The sequence below is a fragment of the Trachurus trachurus genome (assembly GCF_905171665.1).
Source record: "Trachurus trachurus genome assembly, chromosome: 5".
NCBI lineage: Eukaryota > Metazoa > Chordata > Actinopteri > Carangiformes > Carangidae > Trachurus > Trachurus trachurus.
The window spans coordinates 35,063,294-35,089,139 of NC_139896.1; the positions used below are offsets into that span (position 1 = coordinate 35,063,294).

General features: G+C 41.0%; 2 protein-coding genes across 2 annotated transcripts; one reads left to right on the plus strand and one right to left on the minus strand.

The window, feature by feature from the left end:
* rnf207a (ring finger protein 207a) lies at positions 1–25,598 on the minus strand (the record flags this gene model as incomplete). The annotated part of the gene is made up of 18 exons (XM_083972305.1): positions 25,574–25,598; positions 25,156–25,349; positions 19,295–19,427; positions 18,813–18,957; positions 18,520–18,601; positions 18,261–18,336; positions 15,964–16,089; positions 14,122–14,168; positions 12,775–12,847; positions 12,087–12,155; positions 11,607–11,675; positions 10,840–10,946; positions 5,263–5,440; positions 3,413–3,598; positions 2,724–2,775; positions 2,511–2,628; positions 1,023–1,115; positions 1–154 (listed from the first exon to the last, which is right to left on the minus strand). The coding sequence occupies exons 2-18, from the start codon at positions 25,347–25,349 to the stop codon at positions 1–3; spliced, it is 1,902 nt and encodes a 633-aa protein (XP_083828431.1). The 5' UTR covers positions 25,574–25,598.
* Positions 20,684–22,546, plus strand: zpr1 (ZPR1 zinc finger). The gene has a single exon (XM_083972310.1). It carries the CDS (start codon positions 20,852–20,854, stop codon positions 22,193–22,195), a length of 1,344 nt encoding a protein of 447 aa, XP_083828436.1. The 5' UTR covers positions 20,684–20,851; the 3' UTR covers positions 22,196–22,546.
* Positions 25,599–25,846: the final 248 nt, after the last annotated feature.

The window sequence follows — 25,846 nt, forward strand, 5'->3', positions numbered from 1 at the left end:
TTATGAAGGCATCTCATTGTGGCTGGACGTCTCGGTGCTGGGACCCCTGTGCCTGACTGGACGGCTGGTCTTGACAGAGCTTTCCCCCGATTCGAGGATGAGTGGGCGGTTGTTCTTGTCTCTGTCTTGGTCAGTCACACAGGCCTGACTGTCACTGTCAAAGAAACACATGTTCATTTCCAGCCCAGGTGGATTTATAACGTTCCATATTTATCATTGCAGATGTGAAACAAGGCTTTCAATGATTTGTTTCCTTCTCCTTAGCTGTGCAAATTAAATGCCTAAACAAATCACCATTTTATCATCCTGCAACCAGAGGAAATCTTTTGAGACCAGAGACATTTCCCTAAAAAAGTGCAAGTCATCAATCACGATAGAGGCAACAATAAAATGTAAAATAAACCACTGTACACACTGGTAATGCTCCAAAAACAAACATTCCTGCTCTGCGGTGGCTCTCCAGAGAATCTGGACATTTTTAAAAGCAAACTGAAGACCTACCTTTTTAGCCTTGCTTTTAACTGATTCTTATTGTTTTTATCGTTATAAAACATTCAATTTAATTTATTTTATTTTTTATTTATTATCATCTTTTTTATTCTATTTTAATTCATCAATTTTTATTCTATTTTATCCTACTACACCTGTCTATTTTACTTCATTTTATCTAGTGTTTTCCCCATTGCAAATGATTGAGTGTAAGATAGCGTTTCCCCGATGTCTCTAAAATCCAATGTTCTAAAATGATTGTGTGAATGCGTATGTGTATGTGAATGTATGTGTGTCTCCCTATATGTGTTCCCTATGTTCCATGTTTTTATCATGTGAAGCACTTTGAGCTGCCGTGGGCATGAAAAGTGCTATACAAATAAAGCCTGATTGATTGATTGATTGATTGATTAAACCTACCTGTCTCTGTAGCTGATGGTAACGCAGCAAAGATATCGCAATTTTTTTTAAAATGCACAACAAAGCTTTACATATAGAAAGAAAATACAGTTGTACATAGCATTTGTCAATACCTGTCATGTTTTTCCTTTGATGCTGAGTTGTCCTCGTAGATTTTCAGCATTGTTTCTGTGCGGTCATCATGGTGCTCTTTAGGCTCCTGGAACCTAGAAGATGTTATATAAATATGAAGGGTGATCATTTTCCCTTGTAAATGCTATTAAAAGACAAGGCTGGTGTTAGTGTGTATTTGTGGTATTGTAAAAATCTAAAAGCCTAAAGAAGATCATCACCTTTATATAATTTCATAGTTAAAAAAGGATTACTTTTCAGCGACAGTGTAAAATGAATCTGCTGCAGGAGGAGTATGAACTGCAGCAGAACAATGTGTGGGACTAGTGTTCTCAAAATGCCAAAACGCCAGTACAACAACAGAGTTCATTTTGTTTGGTAACAACTACATGTTCAAAGAATATCCAATAAGAGACTACACACACATATACGCACATGCTTCATGAAGTGGCACTTCATATCGAGAGGAGCCTCCGTTTCCTCTCAATTCAGTCAGACCCCTTTATACATATTTATATATAGCACCTTTCACACCAGTCAACATGCACTGTCTAATGCAGACTAATGCACACCAGCAGAACTGCAATAATAATAAATAATAAAAGACAAAATGAGAGAATATGAAAACTTGATTTAAAAAAAAGATATGAGTAGAAGAAACAAAAAGATAGCGATAGAGAAAATCATTTAACTATCCAAGTTTACATCCAAACATATGGATATCTCCAGCTTGTCTCAGATCCTCTGGCAGGTTGTTCCAGTGTTTTGGGGCATAAAGGGCTGAGAACAACATCAACTTGTATTTTCATTCTGTGGAGCTAAAACCAAAGAGCTGGAGAATCTGAGGGGCTGTCGTCGTTCATAGACTGGAAGCTTTTCTGAAACGTAGACTGATGCAAGGCCATTAAAGGTGTACAGAAAAGAAAATTGAATTTGAGCCCACTCTGGGTCATAAAATTAGTGTAATAACTCATCTTTCAGACGATGTAGACCACACTTTGTGCAAAATTCTATTTTTGTGTAAATCCAGGATGAAAGTGTGGTATTTTTCTTTTGCATTGGATAATGCAGGTGCACGGATTATACGTCAGCCTGTACACGATTCACCAGCCACTGATATTGGATCCGTCATCCGTCAATCAAACGTCTGAGACACACACACACACACACACACACACACACACACACACACACACACACACACACCGAGCTCGGGCTCGCCCCAAGCTTTGAATATCCCGCCAGCTTGATAACGACCAATCAAATTCGTTTTCCTTACTCGGGTAAACTCGTGTTGCAGCTTGTGACAACTCGGCGCGACAAACAGGACAAACGGCCATTTCTGTACACCTTTAAGTGCCTTACATACTAATAAATCTTTTTTAAAACCAAGATAAAACCTAACAGGCAACCAATATTAGGATTTTAAAGTAAAACTAGTATCATTAGTGAAGTGGTGCTGCAGCAGATGCACAAAGTAAATACAACACCTGGGCTCCAGCCTCTCCTTGACCTTGGCGATGGACATGATGTAGGGGCTGATCTGTCTGGCGATGGTGGTCAGGTAGACGTTCTCCTGCTTCAGCTGCATCAGGTCATGAAGCTGGGCTGGAGTCAGTGAACACAGGAAATTAAACCAAATTAGATGAGTCAACAACATGACGGACTCATGTGAATGCTTGTTGTGGCCGATGAAGACGAACCTTCGTAGATCTCCTGCTCGTTAGTAACCCTCTGGAACATCTCCTCCCAGATCTGTGAAGAAGCCAAGCACATAAGTTCATTCGCATGAAATCAAACATCAGACTCACAGGACACCGTAACATTTGTTACTCTGATTTTGGCTCTGCATTCTTAGCAGCCTACGTGTGAGAACTGGCTTGTTAGTATGCAGCGAGATGCACTGAGTGTAGAAACTTTGTAGTCAGTCCTATGTTTTGGAATGGACTTCCTCCTTCGCTAAGATCCATATCTTCCTATTCACTTTTTAAAAAGCAGTTAAAAATACATCTGAGCTTTTCTTGAATTTCCCGCTCTCTCTATATCCCACATCCTTACTCTGTCTTATTTTATGATTTCAATCTATTTTTTGTACCTTATTTCCATTGTCTCTATTTGTTACTGATCACTTTGTTCTCTATCTCCTCATTTTTGCTCATTTTGCTCATATAAAGTTGATTATGTATGCACTTTATCTCCTTTTTTTCTCTATGTTTATTTGTTAGCCATAGAAATTTGTTTTGTTGTAATTAGTGACGACGTGGAACTTATGTACAAGCCAATCGGCTTTGTTCCCTCCTTGCACCATTGAATATAAATGTGTGCTAAATAAATAAACCTAAACCTAAACCTAAACCAGAGGGAACCAAGGCACCACCACCACAGGACACACCTCTTCAAACATGACTCTCATAGTTTCCACAGTGGAGTACTGGGAGGCTATCTGGCTGTCAATGTTCAGTGATCTGTCCAGGATCTCGCCCATTTTGTCCGTGTTGATGATGGAGTGATGCTTGGTCAGGTCCCGGTGCAGCTCCTGGACCTGGTCCTTCAGATTCTGAATCTCTGTCTGAAGAGTCTACGAGCACACACACACACACACAGATCTACAGTTTATGAGATATGACACTAAAGAGGCGTTTCAGTGTCTTTAGAACAGCAGAGTTTTGATGGGTGCACAGATGCTGGGTGAAGAGCATCCAAGCGTGAACATCTTGTAACCCACTAGACAGGTCGGAGAAGAGTTACTGGAGGAAGTCATGCTGCTTCACTTTGAGGATCAAAGGTGGTTCCTTATCTACTATTGTGGATTCCAGAAACAAAAGTTGCTACAGCACTTTTAACATTCGTGCCTCCAAACACAGGAGATTTATGAATGAAAAACAGACATAAAACTCATATTTTAAATATTCTATCAAGTACTTCCAGCCTATCAGTGATAGCCCCTCTCTTCTCCTGACTCTACATGTCAGACCTCTTCATTCAATGGTTTGTTCTGGTTCTATGGTAACAGGGAAATTAACATACTACGATTTATTCCTTGCAAATGTGTGATTCATTAAAGGGATAGTTCAACATTTTGGCAAATTAGCCCATTGCCAAAATCCCTATAGTTTTAGGAGTAGGTTTGTTACCTTTATTTGTTGGTGCAAGCTATTTTTAGAGGTAAATGCAGAGACTGCTTGCCGAAAAACTGCTGCCAACGAGAACGTGCATCAGCGGTTTTGCATGAATTTACCAACTCTGTCTGGTAATGTTGTGTTATTATCTCATAGCGTGGTGAATGTGCAGGTCACAATTTGTCCACCAGAGCGTTGTGGAGTTGTTGGATTGTGTATTTGATGAGTTTGATGAGGGAAACCAAGAAATCCCATGAGCCTCCGTAGCTCTGAGCAGCTCGCGGCTCTGCTCCGCCGTTCTAAAAACAGCTTGCACTGACAATTAAACGTAATGAACCTACTGCTATGACTATAGGGATTATGGCAATGGGCCAATTTGCCAAAATGTTGACTATCCCTTTAACCCTCCTGTTGTCCTTATGGGTCAAATTGACCCAATCTGTTCCCTTCCTTCATCCTTCTTTCCACAATCCTTATTCCCTTCCTTCCTTTCTCCCCTTCGTCCTTACTTCCTTCCTCTTTTGATCCAATTGACCTGATCTGTTCCCTCCCTCCATCTTTCTTTCCTTCATTTTCCCCTCCTTCTTTCCCTTCTTCCTTCCTTGAACAAATCTGCTCCCTCCCTCCATCTTTCTATCCTTCCTTTTCCCCTTCCTTCCTTCCTTCCTTCCTTCCTTCCTTCCTTCCTTCCTTCCTTCCTTCCTTCCTTCCTTCCTTCCCTTTGTCCTTACTTTCTTCCTCTTACGATCCAATTGACCTGATCTGTTCCCTCCCTTCTTTCCCTTCTTCCTTCCTTGAATGAATCTGTTCCCTCCCTCCATCTTTCTTTCCTTCCTGTTTCCCTCCCTTCCTTCCTTCCCTTCGTCCTTACTTCTTCCTTCCTTTTTGACCCAATTAACCCAATCTGTTCCCTCCCTCCTTCTATCTTACCTTCCTTTTTCCCTTCCTTATTTCCTTCCATCTTTCCCTTTGTCCTTCCTTCCATCCTTCCTTCCCTTCGTCCTTCCTTCCATCCTTGACCCAGGAGGACAACTTGAAGTCTCATTCTGGATAAAAGCAAGAGTGTAACTGCCAGAAATGTAAGTGTGCAGCCGCTGTAACTGTGGTCACACACAGCACTCACCCTGTAGGTGTTCTCGTAGTTGCGACAGTGCTCGGTGAAGGGCGTCTCCCTGCCCTCAGCCAGGAGCACCTTGGTGCAGATGTTGCGGTGAGAAGTCGGCCTTCGCCCCAACATGGAGCCCTGGGGCATCTCGCTGAGAGATGGGGAGCGGCAGGACATGGAGAGAGGGGACTGGAGCCTGAGGGGAGGGGAGAAGGGGAAAAAACATAATTGTTTCTTTCTCACATTAATAACTGTGCTTCAACAATTACTGACAGTTTTTCCCATCAGAATTACATTACCTGTGGCCAAGCTCTGCCTCTGAAACCACAGGAGGGTTAAAGCTTCATATTAACTAAATTGAACCCTTTTATTGACCGTATTGGTCAATAACACCATTGCTGGCATCAACCACTACGCTCAGTTGAGTTCAGGCTGTATAGATTTTATATAAACATGCTCCTGGGCAGCTCCTCTCCAGGCACTCTTCAAAACATATAGAGTGCAATATTCAATATATTTTCCCCAGTAACTGGCTTCTAATTCTTCAGAATTATCTGAAATATGAAAAACACATAGCTGGATTTCTATTTTTAAATGACAGGTTTTACTTTTAACTTCATACACTCCATGTACAACTTTCTATCTTCTCTCTATATCACATCTGAACACATTTATTTTTGTATCAGCCCATCAAAGCATTTTTTTGAATGAGATTTCCTCAGTCAACAAAATATCTGAGAGCTTCTCAGTACAGCTATGACTACTGCTGGGGCTAACCTGCTTCTTTCACACACAGCTTGATGGTGATGTCCTTCTCTCTCTTATAAGGTGAATAAGGTGTTTATTTATTGCCTTAGTGGCATGATGATTATTTTTGAAAGGTACATTGTGTAGGAATTTCTCCCATCTAGTGTTGTGGTTGTATATCTCAAGCAACTCAATCATATTTTTCATGCTGCATTCAGGTGAAATTGGGCAGACGGCAGACGGACGACAGCCGCTGCACGTAACGGCATAAACAAGCCTCTATGTAAACAAGTGGTCCGTCAGCACGAGGCAAAACAATACACGTGACAATATGTTGTCATGGCGATGTGGTATTGTTAACCTGACCCACGTTTTACCGTCTTTCTCTGGACTTCTGTGACTAAAATGACATCTGGTTTGTTAGCGACGGCCGTCTGCCCGACTGCAGGTGAATGCAGCATCAGTGTAACGCTCCATTCCTCCTCACTGCGTTACCGCGGTGACTTTTCACAGACGCCACCTCGACCCGAGCCGACAGCTCCGGTGTCTCCGCTGAGTTTCCGTGGTTTCCTACCGTCACGCTGCCACTGAACATAAAAACATGGAGACACCACATGGCAGCAGCACCGAGCTTACCCGCTCCATGGAGATATGAATGATATGAACGGCTCATTCAGAGCTGAAAGAAACACTTCACTTTGTTGATGGGGGGGATTACTGGTTAATGAAAAACAGACTTTTGAACCAAATATAGAATTTTCGTGAATACGGTCGATAACAGGAGAAGTTACACAATGTCCCTTTAAATTTCTTTTTCATTCTAAATAGCTTCATCATAACTCAGCAGAGTGAAGTCTGATGTTTAAAACCACACAACAACAGTCAGTCCTGGAAATTTGTAAATAAGTAACACACTTTCAGAAGGGAGTTTGTTCTGTCAGTCAGAATGTTCTTCTGGCCTCATCATCACCCTCAAGATGAAAGTATGAAAGTGGCACAGCGCCAAGTAGGTTTATGTAAGTTTAACTAGAACTTAGATCCATCTCTGCCCTGAGGTGTGAATGCATCTCTCTCATGTTGCCCCTGTAAATGTTGTCCTGTTGTTGTTGAGCGTCCCTGCACAACCTGTCACAGACTTTACTAAAGGCGAGACACTACAGGCCAAAACACTGTTTTTTCATGCACTGATCAATTTTGAGATTTTGGGTTATTTTTCTTCCTTAACATGTATTCTTTCAGAAAAGTCAAAAGAAATGGTAGAACATCCACATTAAAGCAGAAGTAAGCGATCCGGTCGTTTTGGCTAATGCTGCGTTCCAGGCAGGCTTTTGAAACCGTAAGTTACGGCTTCAAGTCACGACTTACGACTTACGACTTTGTAGCGTTCCAGGCAACCCGTAACTCGCCTGTGAAAGTCAATATAACGGCCACTCGTGACTTCCGACCCGTGAAGTCGTACCAGATCGAACTGGTACGACTTCACAGGTCGGAAAAACACGAGTTACGAGTTGCCTTGAACGCACCATAACTTCTTGTCAGCCGATGGATTTAGCAACCCCCGCCCTCGTCATGGATCTATTGGTCCTCGTCCCTACGTCACCACATTCACGCGCATCCCTTGGCTGCACACACACAGCCCTTTATGCCGTTCTCTCTCCTCATTGGATAAAGGTTGTAGGATACAAGAAAAGTTTTCTCCTCGGCTTACAGCAGAGCAGAGTGACAGACAGACCCGTGTTTCAGACCAAACACTCTATAAGTGATTGCCGTCGGAAGATATAACTATTTAAGACTTATATTAACACAAAAAATTCCGCTTACTTCTCTGCTTTAAGGTGGTTATTTTACTTCATTTTGTCTCTTTTGTCAGTAGATTTCTCCTAAATTCACCAAAAGTTAACAGCTACTGTGACATACTGTGCTGAGCCTGTCTGACCCATATCATGTCAGGTATCATTGTAAAGTTCTCTCTCTCCTGAACAATTATGTAGGCTCCAAAAACTGTCATTTCCTCTGTTTCCGCAACCAATCGTAAACGTATGGTTTACATTAACAATCTATGGAATTTTACAGTACAAGTCTTTAAAGGCTGTTTTCTCAAAATGAGTTTTTCCTCAGACTCTGAGCCTGAAATCTCCACTTCAGCAGCACTTAGAGACACCAAACCTTCCAGTTTTATTCCTGTCTATATTCTGAAGGTTTTTACAGAGGGGATTGTTGATATATCCTTCAAAGCCTGATTTATACAACATTTTATTCCTAAAAACATGGCAAAATTAGATTCTTTAGGGCTTCTGACAGTATTTTCTCATTTACAGAGTGATAAAAAGAGATATCCAAAATCCCCTCTGTAAAAACTTCTGACTCTAATATGTCAACAAAATAAAACAAGAATTTTGAAAGTGGCTTTATCCATTGTTCAGATTTTGGTTCTGGAAATGTATGCAAATGAGCACATATTTAATAAGATATTGCCTCATTTACATATTTGACAAAACTTGTAATACAAAAAATATTTGTCTTAATGTAAGTTTCATGGTGATATCTGTTATTTAAAATGTTTACCCTATTCACCTGTAGTGTCTCCCCTAAAGCAGCATCATCAGCCGCAGGAAAGAGCAGGCCTGTGTGACTTCTGCACAACTTCTACTACAGTAAGTACTATGTGAGATAATGATAAAAATAGGGTCAGTCATCTGGTCCCTGCACAGTTTGCATCCCGCATTAATGGGTGATACTGTATGTGGGGAGGGGGCTCTCAGACAGGAAGATATCAGACACAACAACTCACTCAGTTGCTCTGAGTAACAGGCTGCACCATGTGGGAGGCATTCAGAGCCACCATACGCTGAGGAGAAGCCTGTTTTCTGCCGCGTCTGTCGACTGAAGTGTGGAGTAGACTCAGATTGTGGCATCAAGCAACCTCATGCAACCACTGTCATTTTTTCATCTGACTGTGCCACCAGCATAAACAGATATTTGCCAAAAAAGAGCAGAGAGCCACACGCTGACTCTGCTTCTGATCCCACACTAACAGCTCAACATTCACCATTAATATTTGAAGACATGCAACTGCACACTGCAAGTCACATACTCATGACACCACACGCTGCGCACAAGACACTTGACTGCCAACGACTTCAAAATGATATAATATGAATTTACCTGGAGTGTGGTATGCTCTTACTCCTGCCTTCTTGCTTAGTGTTGATGCAACAGAGGACCTGTCTAAAACATGTATCCCCCTCTCTCTGCCATACACATGCCATCCTCTGCACATCCAGCCTCTGTCTGACGCCAATTAAAGACTTTGCCCGTGCTAAAGCGGTGACATCAGCGCCCTGGAACAAAGCGGTCCGACCGCTCCCGTGTGCCAACTTCCAGATGAATCCTGGAGAGTTCTGTGAAATTACGATAAAAATAGTGCTGCCAGCCAGCCAGGCCGCCAATCCCTGCCCACTTTGCATCTTGTACTGGCAGGACGCAGAACAAGTTGGAGAGGAGAGTTAGAGTCAGTATGCTGGCATTAGTGGGTGGGCTTGAGGACCTGCGAACAGTTGGGAGACACTGATGTGGAAAAAAAAGAAGAATTTGGTGAGGGCAGGGTGTGTGTGTGGAGGGGCGTGAAGTGAAGAAAAGAAAAGAAGATGAAAACCATTTTGTCTGATGGGTGATTAAATAAAGATTAACAAAGGTGTTTTTTTTTCTTTCTCATTAATTTTTTCTTTTTTCTTTTCATTCTTTTTTTTTCATTTTAAGAAAAAATAACAAATAATCAGGTGGCAGTAACATACAACCCATCAACATCACAAACATACGGGAGGACAGAAAAACAGAAAACAAACCAAAAGGACTAAAAAAGCGACAGAAAGTGACAGGAAAGTATCCAACTAAAAATACAACAAAAAAAAACAAAAAAAACATAGGTGTTTAAACAAAGTATTAACCGTTGATTTAACAACAATATAAAATTCTGTATGGCGCTGTTGAAGGGTTTTGTAACACTACAATAAGGGTCCCTTAATTAACGTTAGTTAGTACATTAATGCTGAGTAATGCATACATAATGATAGCTAATTACATTATTTAACTGTTATTATTACTTAATAATTTATTAACTAACTTTGAGTAGTAAACATTAATTAACTGCTTACTAATAGGCTACATTAATGAATGTGTTTCCTAATCCTAAGTAATACATAATAATGATTGTTAATATATCTGTAAACAGTTAATTAATGCTTATTAATGTACTACTACTACTAATGTTAATTAAGGGACCCTTATTGTAAAGTGTTACCAAGGGTTTTTCCTAGATAACAAGACGTCAGTCTGTGATCATCTCTATCCAAGAGCAGTGACCACATACATGCACCATCTCCTGAGTGTTATCTGCTGTTGTTCCTGTCCTGACCACGGCAGGGCCGGAGCTTTTCTAAAACAGGATCCACTGTCTCCTTCTCGCCCCCACCCCCCCACCCCCCACCCCCACACACCCTGCGACAAGGTGACTTACGTAAAACATACCAGTGTACAGAGCTTACAGACTGACAGGATAACTGCCATAGTGGGAGTCAGCGTGGCGCCTCCTTTCCTCTCGCTGCAGTCATGGCTGTCTACCATCTGTACTTGCAAACCATTTGGGGATTTTGAGAGTTTGGATGCTGCACAAGCGCGAAATGTTCGGGCCAGACTTTTTTTTTTTTTTTTTGCTTTCTTGGAAAAATCCAAATGATGCCATGGTGATATTTAGGCGGGTGAAAGCACATTGTAAAACACAACCTCAGAGGAAGGGACCAATTAGTCAGTACATTCGTAATATTTGGCAGCAGTTATATGGTTTTTTACCTTGTTGCCGCACTCGTAGAACCGGCGACAGAGGGAGGACAGCGCTGTCCCAGCAGCAGTAAGGGCTCTAGACAGCGGGCAAACTCACTTCTGTAATCTGTATTGATCTAAAGGAAGACAGACAACAATCAAATCATTAAGAGTTTAAAAATATGCACTTTTATCAGAGATAACTTTCTTTATGGTTTCTATCAACAACAATGGAAATAAGAGAAAGTAAATCCCCAAAGAAATTTAAATCAAACGCAACTGGACTTGGTTATTTGTCCAGTTGCGTTTGACTTAAATTTCTTTGGGGATAACGATGACCTGGACAAATGAGAATATTCACAGGCTTAAGAGAAAGTAAACTGTTAAAGAAGACAGTGTGGGCTTTATACCCATTCTCACATGTGGCATGCTAACATATACAGTAAATTGTAAATACAATATACAAGAAAAAGCACCATGGTTATATTCTGCTTATACGTCAATAGTTCTGTGGAAATGTGTGATGTTTTCACAATAGTGAAGATCTTGTCCTGTGACATGTGTATGTCTTAATTTATGCAGTACGCTTCCAAATGATTTTCCATGTGTTGTTTCTTTTCATATACAATATTAAATATTCTATGTTTTTACTGTTTCTGACAGATTAATAAATGAATAAACATAAACTGTGTCTGGGCTTTTAAGACTCACAGGAACCAGTGAAACAACTGCACTGCAGTAGATTACATTCTCTGTGTAACCTTTTCCAGCCCTGAATCAACATTGTTCCCACTCACTTTGCTGCTCTGCACTGGTCTCAGTCGATGAGGGAGCTTGACAATCCTCTTCAGCCGCTCCATTAGTTGCTGTGTAAGCAAGAACACCCGGGTGTGACTCAGTGACCCGATATCACCTTGCTGAGACATTATGGACAGCCCCCATTTAAACACCAGTTCAGCCCAGTTAATAGTGTAACTTTCTCTCTGGACAGCAAAACGTCTTTAGAACAAACTCAGAGATTTTTGTGATTTGGGATAGCTTTTAAAAGTGTCATTAGTATTGTACAGTCAATTATACCAATTATATGAAAACTGAATTTATTTTTGTTCACAATATTCTTTCTCATTTTTTATGTTTATTCTACTCTTATTTCACACGATTTATGTCTCATACTGCAGAGACTCTGTAATAATAATGATATCACAATCACAATCATAATCATAATAATCATCATAATAATGATTTGTTTATGTTCCTCTTCTAGCTGCTGTACTCACGTAGCCCATGTCCAAAAACTCAAACTTGTTGGCTGAGCTTAGAAAGGCCGAACAGGTGACGAGGTGAACCTAAAAACATCACAGATTAAAGGTTAATGTTCAAACAAGATGGATTGGAAAACGAGAAGGTGAAGGAGTGAAACAGAGGACACTGCTCAGCTCGTTTTTTGTATGGTCATCACCTTCAGTGGGCAGTGGTGGAAAGTAACTAGATAAGTTCATTGAATTACAGTTTGGAGATACTTGCACTTTACTTGAGCACCATTTCATGCAACATTAAACATATAATACGCTTATAAAACACAATGCAGCGTCGAGCTCGGGCCCCTCGAGATGTTTCAGATGTCGGAGTAGCTCACACTTCCAGCAGTGATTTACCCTTTTTACTGCTTAAATAGTTTCATTTACATAACTATTTAAGGCCCCAAAATGTAAGGCTATTTAATATTTAACTAGAATTTAAAGACTAAAGAATAAAAATTGCATGACTTAAGCTGATTTAGGCTGATTTCTTCTCCTCCCAATTCATCAGCTCAACAACCAGATTTGCATCTGTATCTTTACTTAAATGTAATATCTGAGTATTTCTTCCAGGATATTGTGATTGTCTGTGAGCAGCAACATGTTTGCAGCGTTGTGGTTGTGTCTGATTATTATCTCTAAGCCAAGGTCATTATTTCGACTCTACCTGTACGGTTGGTAATAGGGCAGTAAGGTGCGAGAGTTGCTCCTTTAGTGCTCTCTCCTTCTCTTCGTGTTGACTGCAGACACACAAACAAACAAACACATGAACATGTAATCCTACACTCTGACATCCATGCCTGCCGAAATACACGGAGGATCCACAGCTCAGGAGGTGCAACCACAAACAGCACGCTCCATATTTCCAGAAGCTAATCTATCTGTCTTCTCCTGTAACAAACACATAGGAGTAGACACAGGGCCGCACACACAAAGCCCGACATAAATAGCCTTTAAAACCCTTCCGGGAACCCAGCCACTGGAGGGCTTCCAGGCAATGGAGAGAGAGGGAGAGAGAGATGGAGGACACTGGGCACAAAAAATCTCATTAAAGATCACCGCAGAGTGCAACCAGATACACTCACTCACATGCACAAAATTGTTCTCATTCAATCATGGACACGTATACACGGGGCGCACGCTGAAAAACAAAAGTGATTCTTTTTTTACATACGAGATTCTAGTTGTTCAGAAGTGGCAGATTCATGGAGAGTAGAAACCGAGATAAAACACAGTTTTAATATCTGTTTATCTTCAAATCCAAAAATCTTTTAGTGATTACTCATTAATCTTCCATGAAATTTAACTGATGTGCAATAATTTGGTTTCGAGACTAATTAGTTGCAAACCTTGGATGACATTAAATCAAATTTTAATGATTCCTAAAGGGATGCTGTACATTTTTTAATTACTTTACTGGTGGGTTAATGCTAATTTAATGGTTTGGGAGGCTCTCGCTGGCCTGTTATTGCAGGGCAGTTTCTCCATTGTTTATCACAACAATCTTGTGACTGCACAAGTAAACAGCTACAACATTAAAAACATAGAGATACAAGTTGTACATGTGTTAGTACAGTTAATTGTTAAATCTACTGTTTCTACATTTTTCTGCAGCAGTTCTGGTGTTTACACTATAGACTTGAGAAAATCTGTAATTGATATACTGTATAGTTACCAATACTTTATTTTCATTGATCCAGGCACAAACTGCTGCAGCTTGAAGACTGTAGTTGTACTGAAGTATTTGAAACCCAGCACAATGCTTTGTTGAAATGAAAATCACCCAAGGAAACGTGCTTGGTGAAGAGCGAGATTAGTTGAGAGCGCGCAGGGTGCTGCTATTCATCACCCTGAGTACAATGCAGCTTGATACAAAGGAAAACGTATGAAGTGACCCGGTGAGAGCAGGATAATAGTATGCAGTTTAGTAAATATTGAGACATTCAGCTTTGTGGCGATGAAAGAACATTTCCATATTAGAACTATAAAGCATTCTTTATATATTTCATTTTACCTCTGAGCTGCTCTCAGAAGAATCTTCTTCCTCTCTGCTAGTTTTTCCTGTCAGGTGAGAAGAGAGAAAACAGACTCTTTTATTCCTTACACTGCTGTGAAAATGGCCTTGAGCTCTTAATACCAATGATTTTTCAAGATTGTGGGGAAACTAGGTGTAAATTCCACATTGTGCTGTCTCCTCTCTTTGACGATTCATTATGCAAAGGAAAATACACTCTTCTCTTCACAATTAGGTTAACAGAGACATCCAGTGGCCAGGCAGTGATAATGCTGTCAAATAGAGCAGCTCAACTGTGTTGGTCAGGAAAACATGAGAAGCATTGCATGTTGGTGCAAAGTCTACACCGTCTCCAAACCACTCATTTATTTACACAAGAAATGCATTGACTCCAGTTAGATTTTTGTGAAGTTGAAATCTTCACATCAGGCATATTAAATCTGCAGAAGACAGAGAAGGGGATGGGAGACTTTTAATGTATTTACAGTTATAACTGCAAAACTACAATAAGAGTTCAGAATTCAATTAGATGGAAATAGAGAGAATTTAGATATTTAATTTGTGGGTGTAGTTTACGGACTGACATCCATCGTCTCAGTATTAAAGGGATAGTTCACCCAAAATTGAAATTTCACTCATTATCTACTCACCCTCATGTGGACTAAGGGCTGGGAGAAGTTTCAGAGTCCTCCGTGGCTTCTCTGAGTTACAGGGGGTCTCGGCGTAGCAGTGCATGTCAATATAACGGTTGCAAATGGATACCAACTGTCTTCGTAACAAAAAGACACACCAAAAACATCCAAATACCTCCATGCTGCTCGTATGTAATGTCCGTCTTGTATTGAAGCCCCGAAATGCGAAATTGTCCCGAAAAAAATGAAATAAGTCTATATTTCAAGCTTGTTTGTAGCGGAAGCTCCTCTTCCTGCTCCGTCAAATTTGGACGAACCAGGGTCTGTCCTCTTCCCACTGACGAACCGGGAAGAGGAGCTTCGAGAAGCTTCCGCCACAAAACAAGCTTGAAATATAGACTTATTTAATTTTTTTCGGGACAATTTTGCATTTCGGGGCTTCAATACAAGACGGACATTACATACGAGCAGCATGGAGGTATTTGGATGTTTTTTGGTGTGTCTTTTTGTTACGAAGACAGTTGGTATCCATTTGCAACCGTTATATGGACATGCACTGCTACGCCGAGACCCCCTGTAACTCAGAGAAGCCACGGAGGATTTTGAAACTTCTCCCAGCCCTTAGTCCACATGAGGGTGAGTAGATAATGAGTGAAATTTCAATTTTGGGTGAACTATCCCTTTAACTTAAATGTATGTTAGAGTGTATTATCAGAAAACTATGATGCATAAACATGATTTTTTCTAAAACAAGTAAAAGGCACTTTTAATGGTTTAATGCTTTAGTTCTATATATATAGTTTTGATACACTTTATTCAAGATTGTCTCTGTGCCCCAACTCTTAGAGACTGATGCATTTTGATTATTGGGCTGAGGGTATTTAATGAATTATTTCCTGTTCTGAGATGTTTATGGTCCTGAGCAGCCTGATGGCTTGTTCACTAATCAGAAGGTCAGCAGTTCGCTATCGAAGGCAAGCCACACTGCTCCTGATGGTTGATCCATGACTGTGTGTATGGGTGTGGTGTGGCTAACTGGGTGAATGTGGCAAGTACTGAAATAAGTATATTATCTGAGAGGTCAGTAAAGATGAGAGTTTATTGAGGATAACTGAGCTCACCTATCATCACTATCAGCCTGTTGGTATGTACTGTAATGCCATCCATTTAAATAAAGTTGATGTGAATTTAAGGGAGATAATTAAATAACCTGCAAGCTGTTGAACAGACTGCAGATTGCGCTCTCTTCTTCTTCCACGTTTAGACACACTTCTCCTATCATGGCTCTGAGCAGGACGATCGCCTCTCGAGTGGAAGTCTGCAGCTCCTTCACCACCTACAGGGGGACAGAGATGCTCACTGTCAATGACGAGTCATTGTGGCTTTCATTTGTCAGCGGATGCTTTTTAACACAACTTTACGGTTCACATTTTTATCTTGATGGCTATTACTGTTGTGGTTGTTTTTATTGTTATGATTGTCGTTTTGTAATGTTGCCCGATATACTGCAAACCGAATTTTCGACTGACTAACTCATGCTGGCTGACATGTGACATCATTGCTACTTCATGTATACCAGTCAACATTGATTGCGATTTTTGCACAGACACTCATGAGCATGTAATCATTTAGTTACTCTAAAATCACACCCATAATCAGACGCTCTCATTCTATATATTAATATTTGAATATTCATATTTATTTATAAGATCGATAGACTCCATCGCAGCTGTATTGTCTTGTCAGTTTCAATTGTTTTTATTGTTCTGTCAGAGTTACCTTGTCAGTTATTTTACTTGCATGCATCATGCAATATACAGTATTGTGTCATGTCAGTGTGTGTGTTGTCTAGTTGTCAAGTGTGAATGTGTATTCTTTTATTGTCACTATGCAATTTGTTTAGACCCCAGGAAGAATAGTGGATGCCATGCAAAAGCTAGTGGGTATCTTAAAGGTATAATATGTAGGAATTCCCCCCATCTAGCGGTGCGCTTGCATATCTGAACGTATTCTTGATGTTGCATTCAGGTGAAATGGGGCAGACGTCAGACAGACAACAGACGCTGCATGTAACAGGATAAACAAGCTTCTATGTAAACAAGTGGTCCGCCAGCACGAGGCAAAACAATACAGGCCTGACAATATGTTGTCATGGTGATGTGGTATTGTTTACCTGACCCACGTTTTACCGTCTTTCTCTGGTGGAGTAAAATGACATCCGGTTGGTTTTCCCGACGGCCGTCTGCCTGACTGCACCTGAATGCAACATCAGTGCCTCTGTCCTTCCTCACACTACACAGTGGTGACAGTTTTAACAGGCCGAGCCCACAGCTCCGCTGAGTTTCTATGGTTACCTACGGTCACGCTCAACGTAAAAAATGGCGATGCAACATGGCCGCCTCGGTTCGGTGCGTCGCCCACTTATGTATTTGTAACGACTTGTAACAACTCATTCTAAGGTACCAGAAAGCTTTCATTTGTATGCAGGTGTGATTCCACTTCAGGCAAATACGTATTAATGAAATACATATTTGATTTTTGCTGATAAAAAGCCAAATAAGTTACATAATGGGGCTTTAAAGGGATAGTTCACCCAAAATTCAAATTCCACTCATTATCTACTCACCCTCTCATGTCGACTAAGGGCTGGGAGGATTTTCAGAGTCCTCCGTTCCTTCTCGGAGTTACGGGGGGGTCCGCGCAGCAGTATTTGTCCATATAATGGTTGTAAATTCGGCTGACTTTTCTTCGTCCAAAAAGACACACCAAAAAACATCCAAATACCTCCATGCTGCTCGTCTGTAATGTCCCTCTTGTATTGAAGCCCCAACATGAGAAATTATTCAGAGAAAAATTAAATAAGTCTATATTTTAAGCTTGTTTGTAGCGGAAGCTCCCAGTGTCTCAGTTCACTGCTCTTCCTGTGTCAGTGCAAATCTCACGTGATTTACACTGACCGGCGGAACAATTTCTCATGTTGGGGCTTCAATACAAGAGGGACATTACAGACGAGCAGTATGGAGGTATTTGGATGTTTTTTGGTGTGTCTTTTTGGACGAAGAAAAGTGGTATCCATTCACAACCATTATATGGTCAACTACTGCTGCGCGGACCCCCCCGCAACTCCGAGAAGGCACGGAGGACTCTGAAAATTCTCCCAGACCTTAGTCGACATGAGGGTGAGTAGCTAATGAGTGAAATTTGAATTTTGGGTGAACTATCCCTTTAAAACCCTATAATAATATAATAAACAAACAAACAAACCAACTGTAGCTGCCCAGCCTTTCCTGGCTGGACTAAAGATGATAATATGATAAAATATTTTATGCAGTATGTCGATACATTCAAATGGCATGGTGATAAACTAAACTAATTTTAAGTGCACCTGTGCTGCGTACCACATTGTCATTGCCACTGCTGAGTGCCTGAATTATTTATAATGCAATTATTTTTCTTTTTTGCCTTCAGAGTCATACATATGTAGGTGAACAGACAGGACTCGCTCACCAGCACGGCCTGGTCCAACATCTCACACCCCTGCCCGTAAGCCGTTTCAATATCAATGCAGTGAGTCCGACTCTCTCTGTAGTAAACAAACAGAACATAAGACAAGATAATGGGAGAAGAGAAGAGAAGAGAAGAGAAGAGAAGAGAAGAGAAGAGAAGAGAAGAGAAGAGAAGAGAAGAGAAGAGAAGAGAAGAGAAGAGAAGGGTTAACTACTGACAGTCATAGATCTTGTATGTGTGTGGGGGGTGATTGACTCACACTTGCATGTCTCTGAAGCACTTGATACAAAGCATAGACTTATTCTCTGTTGAGAAGAGGATGTAGGGCTCCTCGTGGAGGGCTGTGGAGACACAGATGCAGGTTAGTTGATAAAACTCAGAGACCGCCCACACCAGCAGAAGTTTACCACCATTCATCAAACTTTTATATATTAGCCAGCATGTTGCTTTTGTATGAGTAACAGTAGGGACTGCAGTTCATATGAGCAACATTGTGTAATTAAGTCTTGTTGGCCTGCAATTCATCGGGAATAAATTACAGGTGGCACTCACAGCACTTCCTGTGTTTGGCTTTGCTCCGTTTGGCCAAGGACACAATCTCATGGTGGGAAAACATTCTGGCCTTGTGAGTCACCTCCCTGCAGGCGCCGCACAGTGGCTGGCTGCAAGTGTTGCAGTAGTACATCATCCCTGTGTCCTGTACAGGAAAAAAAGAAATGAAACATGCAATTTACATGAGAAAATTGGAAGAGGCTTTTTCAAACCTACATGGGACAATATAGAATTAAAAAAGATTAAATTTGATATGTATAAAATATATGCTATCCATATAAGATTAGACTTTTCTCTTTTATAGCTTCAGATAGATAGAATGTCCTCTATATTCTACTAATACTATACTTTTCTCAGTTTTTTTGAGAGTCAACAACTTTTCTTGGTTAAGCTTTCATACGACATAAGTGTTCATTTATTTCTGATGTCTGTGCTGTGCCTTCTTACATTCTTTGAGTGACTACAGCCAAGTCATTTAGTACCTTTTTGTTACTTTCCTGGTCACAGTTGGCACACTGGACTGTCTCCTCACTGTCTGCATTGTTATCAACCAGGAACTTCAGCAGTCTGTCTTCTGGTGGGAGCGCGTTACTCCCTTTTACTATGGATGGATATCTGTGGCATAGGGCACAAGTTTAGACATGCTCAAGTGACATTTATAGAAAATAATGACATTTATGTTGAGAAAAAGTAATCCAATACAAGATGAAGACACTGAAGTGGAGTGAAAAAAAGAGAAGAGATTTGTTTCTGCACCAGTGATTTTCCTCGGCTTCAGTCTTAACCATTTTCATCCCTTTATTTCATTTATTTATTTCACCCCTGCATGACAAGATTTTTTTTACAAACAAAACAAAACAAAAAACATCCAGTCCAGTCCATAACTCAATAAGTAATATGAGAGTGAGGGGTGTTCAAAAAAGTGTTCGCACATGGGGCCATCATCTCCACAAAGTTTCAGAGTAAAAATAGAAATGAGATCCTTCCCATACGAAGTTAATTTATTAAAAAATAAACAGAAGTTAAACAGACAAGTGCCTCACTTACAAAAACAATTATGAGTATAATTTTAAAAGAGCCATTTAGGATAGGAAAATTCAATGAAAAAGTTATTTCAATTCAGTATAAGAGAAGAAAGAATAATCCCCCAGATTACTATTGAAATGTAATTAAAAACCCTGTATCCTATCATAATTATGTAAATGTTTGTCTGCTAGTCTGCGCTATATTAACTTATCCTGTTTTAATATATTATTTTTATGCATTGATATACCGTACCTCTTTACCTTAATCTAATTATATACATGTTTGAAGGTATGTGTATACATGAATGTGTAGGATAATGTATAGATGTATGCATGTTTCATTACTTATTTTTATTTTTTATTTATGTAGTTAATCATTTTATTAATCAATTAATTTAATTCATGTCTACTCTATTCATTTTTATAATGTATTTACTTATTTATTTACTCTTATTTTAACTCATTCTACTCTACAGTCTATCACACATTTTCAAAGCCATATGTCACATGTAAAATAAAATGTTTAAAATGTTTAAATAAGAGTTTATTTGCAAAAGCAGATAAGTGCCATTTTGAAAACTAAATTTTTTTGAGATATGTCTGTTTTGTTACATCTCAAAGTCACTCAACTTTGGTTTGACTGATATCACCTTATGTAAATAAGAAATAAAAAATGAAGATTCTAGAATTTTTTTAAAAAACGTTGTTATCTGCAAATGAACTCTTCTAAAAAAAAGTAAAAAAAAAAAAAAAAAAAGGTGCAGTACCGCCACGGAGCGGAGGGGGCAGCAGAGAGGTCCTAGACTCAGCCACGGCCGTAGAAGAAGAAGACGCGGAAGAAGCTGTACAAGCAACACGACGAGCAGCTCCAACGTGTTGCTGTCTGGTTGCAGTAGGCAGGAGGCGGCTCTGACGGCTTGTCATCTGGAAAGTTCCAGCAAGAGACACATCTGGTCGAGCGGCAGAGCGCGTGTCAACAGTTTGTCATCGGAGGAAACATATCTGAGCGTCAACATGTCTGTTATTTCCGAGGAGACCGTGCGAGGCGGCAGCGTTTTCAAGGATATCAACGCTGACGACGACGACTGGCAGCCCACTGAGATCGAGAGTCTGTGTATGAACTGCTACAAGAACGGTACGACCCGTCTGCTCCTGACCAGAATCCCCTTCTTTAAAGAAATCATCGTCAGCTCCTTCAGCTGCGAAAACTGCAGCTGGTCCAACACCGAGATCCAGTCTGCAGGCCGGATACAGGAGCAAGGCGTCTGCTACTCGCTCAAAGTCACATCAAAACAGGACTTGAACCGGGAGGTTGTGAAAGCGGACAGCGCGACCACCAGGATCCCTGAGCTGGATTTCGAAATCCCCCCGTTCACCCAGAAGGGCTCACTGTCCACCGTGGAGGGGCTTCTGGACCGAGCGGTTGCAGGGTTGGAGCAGGACCAGCCTGCCAGACGAGCAGCTCACCCAGAGGTGGCTGACAAGATAGATGAGTTCACCCAGAAGCTGAAGAAGCTAAAAGATGTGGAGAGCGAGTTCACTCTGGTGATTGAGGATCCATCTGGGAACAGTTTTGTGGAGAACCCCCTGGCCCCCCAGAAGGACGAGGCTCTGACCGTGTCCCGGTTCAAGCGGACGGCCCAGCAGGACATGAAGCTGGGACTCAGGGCTGATGATGATGATGGTGATGATGTGGAAGAGGAACCGCCAGCCAACGACCTGGAGGCCATGAGGAACGAGGTTTTGGTTTTCAACACCAACTGCCCAGAATGCAACGCGCCCGCCTCCACCAACATGAAGCTGGTCCAGATCCCTCACTTCAAGGAGGTCATCATCATGGCCACCAACTGTGACGGCTGTGGCCACCGGACCAACGAGGTGAAGTCAGGCGGAGCCACCGAGGAGCTGGGCACCAAGATCTGCCTGAACATCACCGACGCTTCAGACATGACCCGGGACCTGCTCAAGTCTGAGACGTGCTCCGTCCTCATCCCCGAGCTGGAGTTCGAGCTGGGGATGGCGGCTCTGGGGGGGAAGTTCACCACCCTGGAGGGACTGCTCAAAGACATCAAAGACCTGATCGTCTCCAAGAACCCCTTCATCTGCGGGGACAGCGGCGCCTCGGACCGGGTGCAGAAGCTGTACGAGTTTGGGGAGAAGATAGACAAGGTCGTAGCGGGAGAGATGAAGGTCCACATCGTCCTGGACGACCCAGCGGGGAACAGCTATCTGCAGAACGTGTACGCTCCAGAGCCAGATCCGGAGCTGACCGTGGAGAAGTACACACGCTCCTTTGAGCAGAACGAAGACCTCGGTCTGAATGACATGAAGACTGAAGGTTATCAAGAGGATCACTGAACTGTCAGCACCTGCTGAAAGGACTAAAAGAGTTGTCAGTTGACCATGTCTTGACACAAATCCAATGTAATTATATTGCTCTATGATTTCTTTCATGCTCACACATTTTCAGTTAAACACAGGCGGAAAGGTTGTTTCCATCAGTATGTTCATGATGTTCATGATCAGTGTGAGAAATTCTGAGTTATTTAAAAGTACAGTGAAAAAAAAAATTAAAAGTACAAAAAGCTAAGTCACCTGACTTGAATAACAAGGAATGATGCTCTTGCTAAAGATACATGTGCTGTTTACTGCATTCTTATGGCATCCCAGGAGATGGCGCTGTTATCTTTGATTAAAAAGATTTCTTTTCTTTCAGTGGACCTCGCACTGTGTGACCAATTAATCTTTTTATACACCTGCAAGCATGACATCATCTAAATAAAGCGATATCTAAATTGATAGTTAAGCCCCGCTCTTTGATTTGGCAGATGTTGACAGCCAGCACACTGGGGTTGCTTTGTATTTAGATTTAAGTACTATTTTCTTATGCTAATCTGCATAATTAGGCATAATTTATACTTAACCATGAACAGACATTAAATAAATGCTTCTGAATTGTGGATATTCACATATTTACAGGACAGTTTCATACCAAGCACGGTCTGAGTAAAAGGACTGCAACTAAGAATTCTTTCCAATTTTGATGAATATTTTTGATAATGACATACCGGTATAACTGTCCATTATAATTTTTCATATCCCAAGGTGGCAACCTCATATTCCCCTTAGTCAAGAACCTGAATATATCCAGTTTATGAACAAGTGCAATGCATTTCTGTTAGAAAATCTGACACTAAGAAAAAATGATTATTAGATATTAGGGTTGCAAAATTCTGGGAATTTTCAAGGTTGGAAACTTTCCATGGGAATTAACGGGGATATATGGGAAAAAACTGGAATAAATGGGAATAAATCCAAATTTACAAAATTGAATGTTGGCCCTTAACAGGGAACTTAAATATAGTTGGGGAGAATATATTGTAGCATAATCTTGACTAAAACAACCAGATTTAATGCAAGTACACTTGAATATCTATTCCTCAATCACATGCACACGTGATGTTTTTTTTGTTCAGTAAAAGAATTGATTGTTCAAGAATTAAAACTTAAAAGTTCTACTCACAATCTGTTGAAATGTCATGTTATTTAATTATGACAAAACAAAATATTTACATTTATGTTTGGATATGATACAGTTTGTTTAATTGGAAATTGGAAACCATGGAAGGTTTCCAATTTGGAATATTTCCAAAATTCCCCAACTGAACTTCCCATGGAAAGTTTCTGGAAATGTTCTGCCTCTTTGCAACCCTATTAGATATTAAATAGAGGGTTTTTATTGATGAAAACAAGTCATTATTCCACTCATTTCATCTAGCCTATATTAACTATTGGATGTTAGCATAATTCAGATACAGTCTCAGTCCTGTGCACAGAAGGTTTTATCTAGTTTTCATAGCAACAGGACTCTATTGTGTTCTACTAATAGCAGAGTAGTGAATTCCTAGATTACATGGTGTTTGAGTGAGCAGCTGTTAGCAGGCTGTTGCTGCTGCTGCTGCTGCTGCTGCTGCTGCTTATGGAAATAGTAGCTGTCAGGGAGCGGGCCCTGTAGCCTGAGCCCAGACAACACACAGCTCAATGGCTCTGTGCCCACTGGGTTATTTTCATGGAAAAAATGGATGATTTTCTGCTTTCCCCCTCATTTTTCAGTGCCTCAAGCAATTAATCAAATAAATATTGGTATGACTTTTAACTCTGCTGCTGACAAGCACAAACTAAGTACTTCAACATCTAATAGCTCTAAATGTGAAAGGTACGCGGTTTGTTTTGAAAGTGCGAAAAGAATCTGGGTCATTACAGCTTCACACATTAATACATACATACATTGCAGGAGCTTTGAGCAGTTCTTAATATAAAACCATATGTTAGAAAGATTATATGAACAGTTAAGAATATTGTGGGGTTGTCAAAGTTCATCACCAACATTTGATTTGTCTTTGTCCACACACAAGAGAAATCGAATATTTGGGTCAAGTTATATTTGACACAATAAAATCATATCACCCTGCAGTAGAGGTCAGTTTCTATACATCTCATTGTGCCCTGATGGGGTACAGTTAATTCTGCAGACATGAAGGTGACTGTACCACGGGTCATTCCTTAATAGGGGATGAAATGGATTTATATCATGTGACTGCTTTTGATTGCCCTAAGCTGCCGGCGCTGGTGCCAAATGCCAGTATGCTTTGTTTGCTTTATGACTGGTCTTAGTGGAACTTGCTGGCCCTGCTAGGTGTTCCAGCCATGGGCTAAATCAGAGAACAGGGATGACCCTGCAGCTGTCCCAGCCACTCAGCCCTGCCCTATCTACACCAGGCCAGTAATGGAGTGACTCAGAGTGACTTGAAGCTGTCTGAAACCAATGGGATTCTCCTCAAATCTCTGGAATTAACCAAACCAATCTAATAATCAACTTACGTGGAACGGATCCCTTTGAGCGACGCTGCCCAAAACCAGGGCTTGTGGGAAAAATCTGGCTTCTCACACAAAACGTGTGACCCTCCATGGGGTTACGAGGAACAAAATGATATTTTACTAGGAATTTAAAGTGCTTAAACACGTTTGAGCTCACCAGCTCATTAGACAGCATCAGCCAGTTTCAACAGGATGTAAACTCGGCTGTGGGGGATTGTAGCTCAAATTGAGCGTGTCTGTAGTCCACCAAAACAGCCAGCCCTTGACCTTTGGCCTCTATGTGCCAGTTTGTTTGAGGATATCTGGCTTAGTACCAGAGGTGTGATATCCAGACTGATATCAAAACACTGTTCAAATGTAAGACTTTTCCATTGCTCTCAAGAATCTATCTGTATGTAGCCTAAAATGGTCCTGATCAACTGCACAGTGCTATCTCTTACCCACAGAGGGGGCAGGTGAGACGGCTGTCATTGGTCCGGCCTCGTAAGCAGCGCGCACAGAAGATGTGGTAGCAGTCCAACAGACACGGGGACTGGTACTGCTCATGGCACAGGTGACACATCAGGGGGTGGACGTTGGTACAATCCACGTTCCACGTCTTACTCTCCAGATTGGTGAAGATTACACCTGCCATCTGTAAACAGAGAGTGTGTACAAGGACAGAGTGAGTGTATCACATGACTGACAATATTTAAAAGGCCACACCATCACATGAGTAAGCTAAAAAGCTTCAGCATGTTTAACTGTATTGAATAAAAGTCCAAATGATACAGTATAAGAGACTTTAGCCAAATGTGATATGAAACACTTTGATCAAAACAGATATTAACAAACAAAGGACTTTCTTTTTTCATTTACCTTGTCAGTTTTGTAAGAATGTCCAGAGCTTCAGTGACAGCACACGATCCACGGATGGAAGAAAATAAATAACATCAAAGACTTAACCAACACCAAAGTTAGGCTATACCCAGCTAACAAAGCCTACTGTAAATGTAACAGGAAGGTCTGCAGAAAGCACAGAGAGCCACTGTCTTACCTTTCAGCGCTGCTATCAGCTACCCCCTGCAGGAATGACAGCAATGCAGAAACTCTTCAATAGTAGGCTGAAGGGGTCTCTCTGCCAGGCAGCTG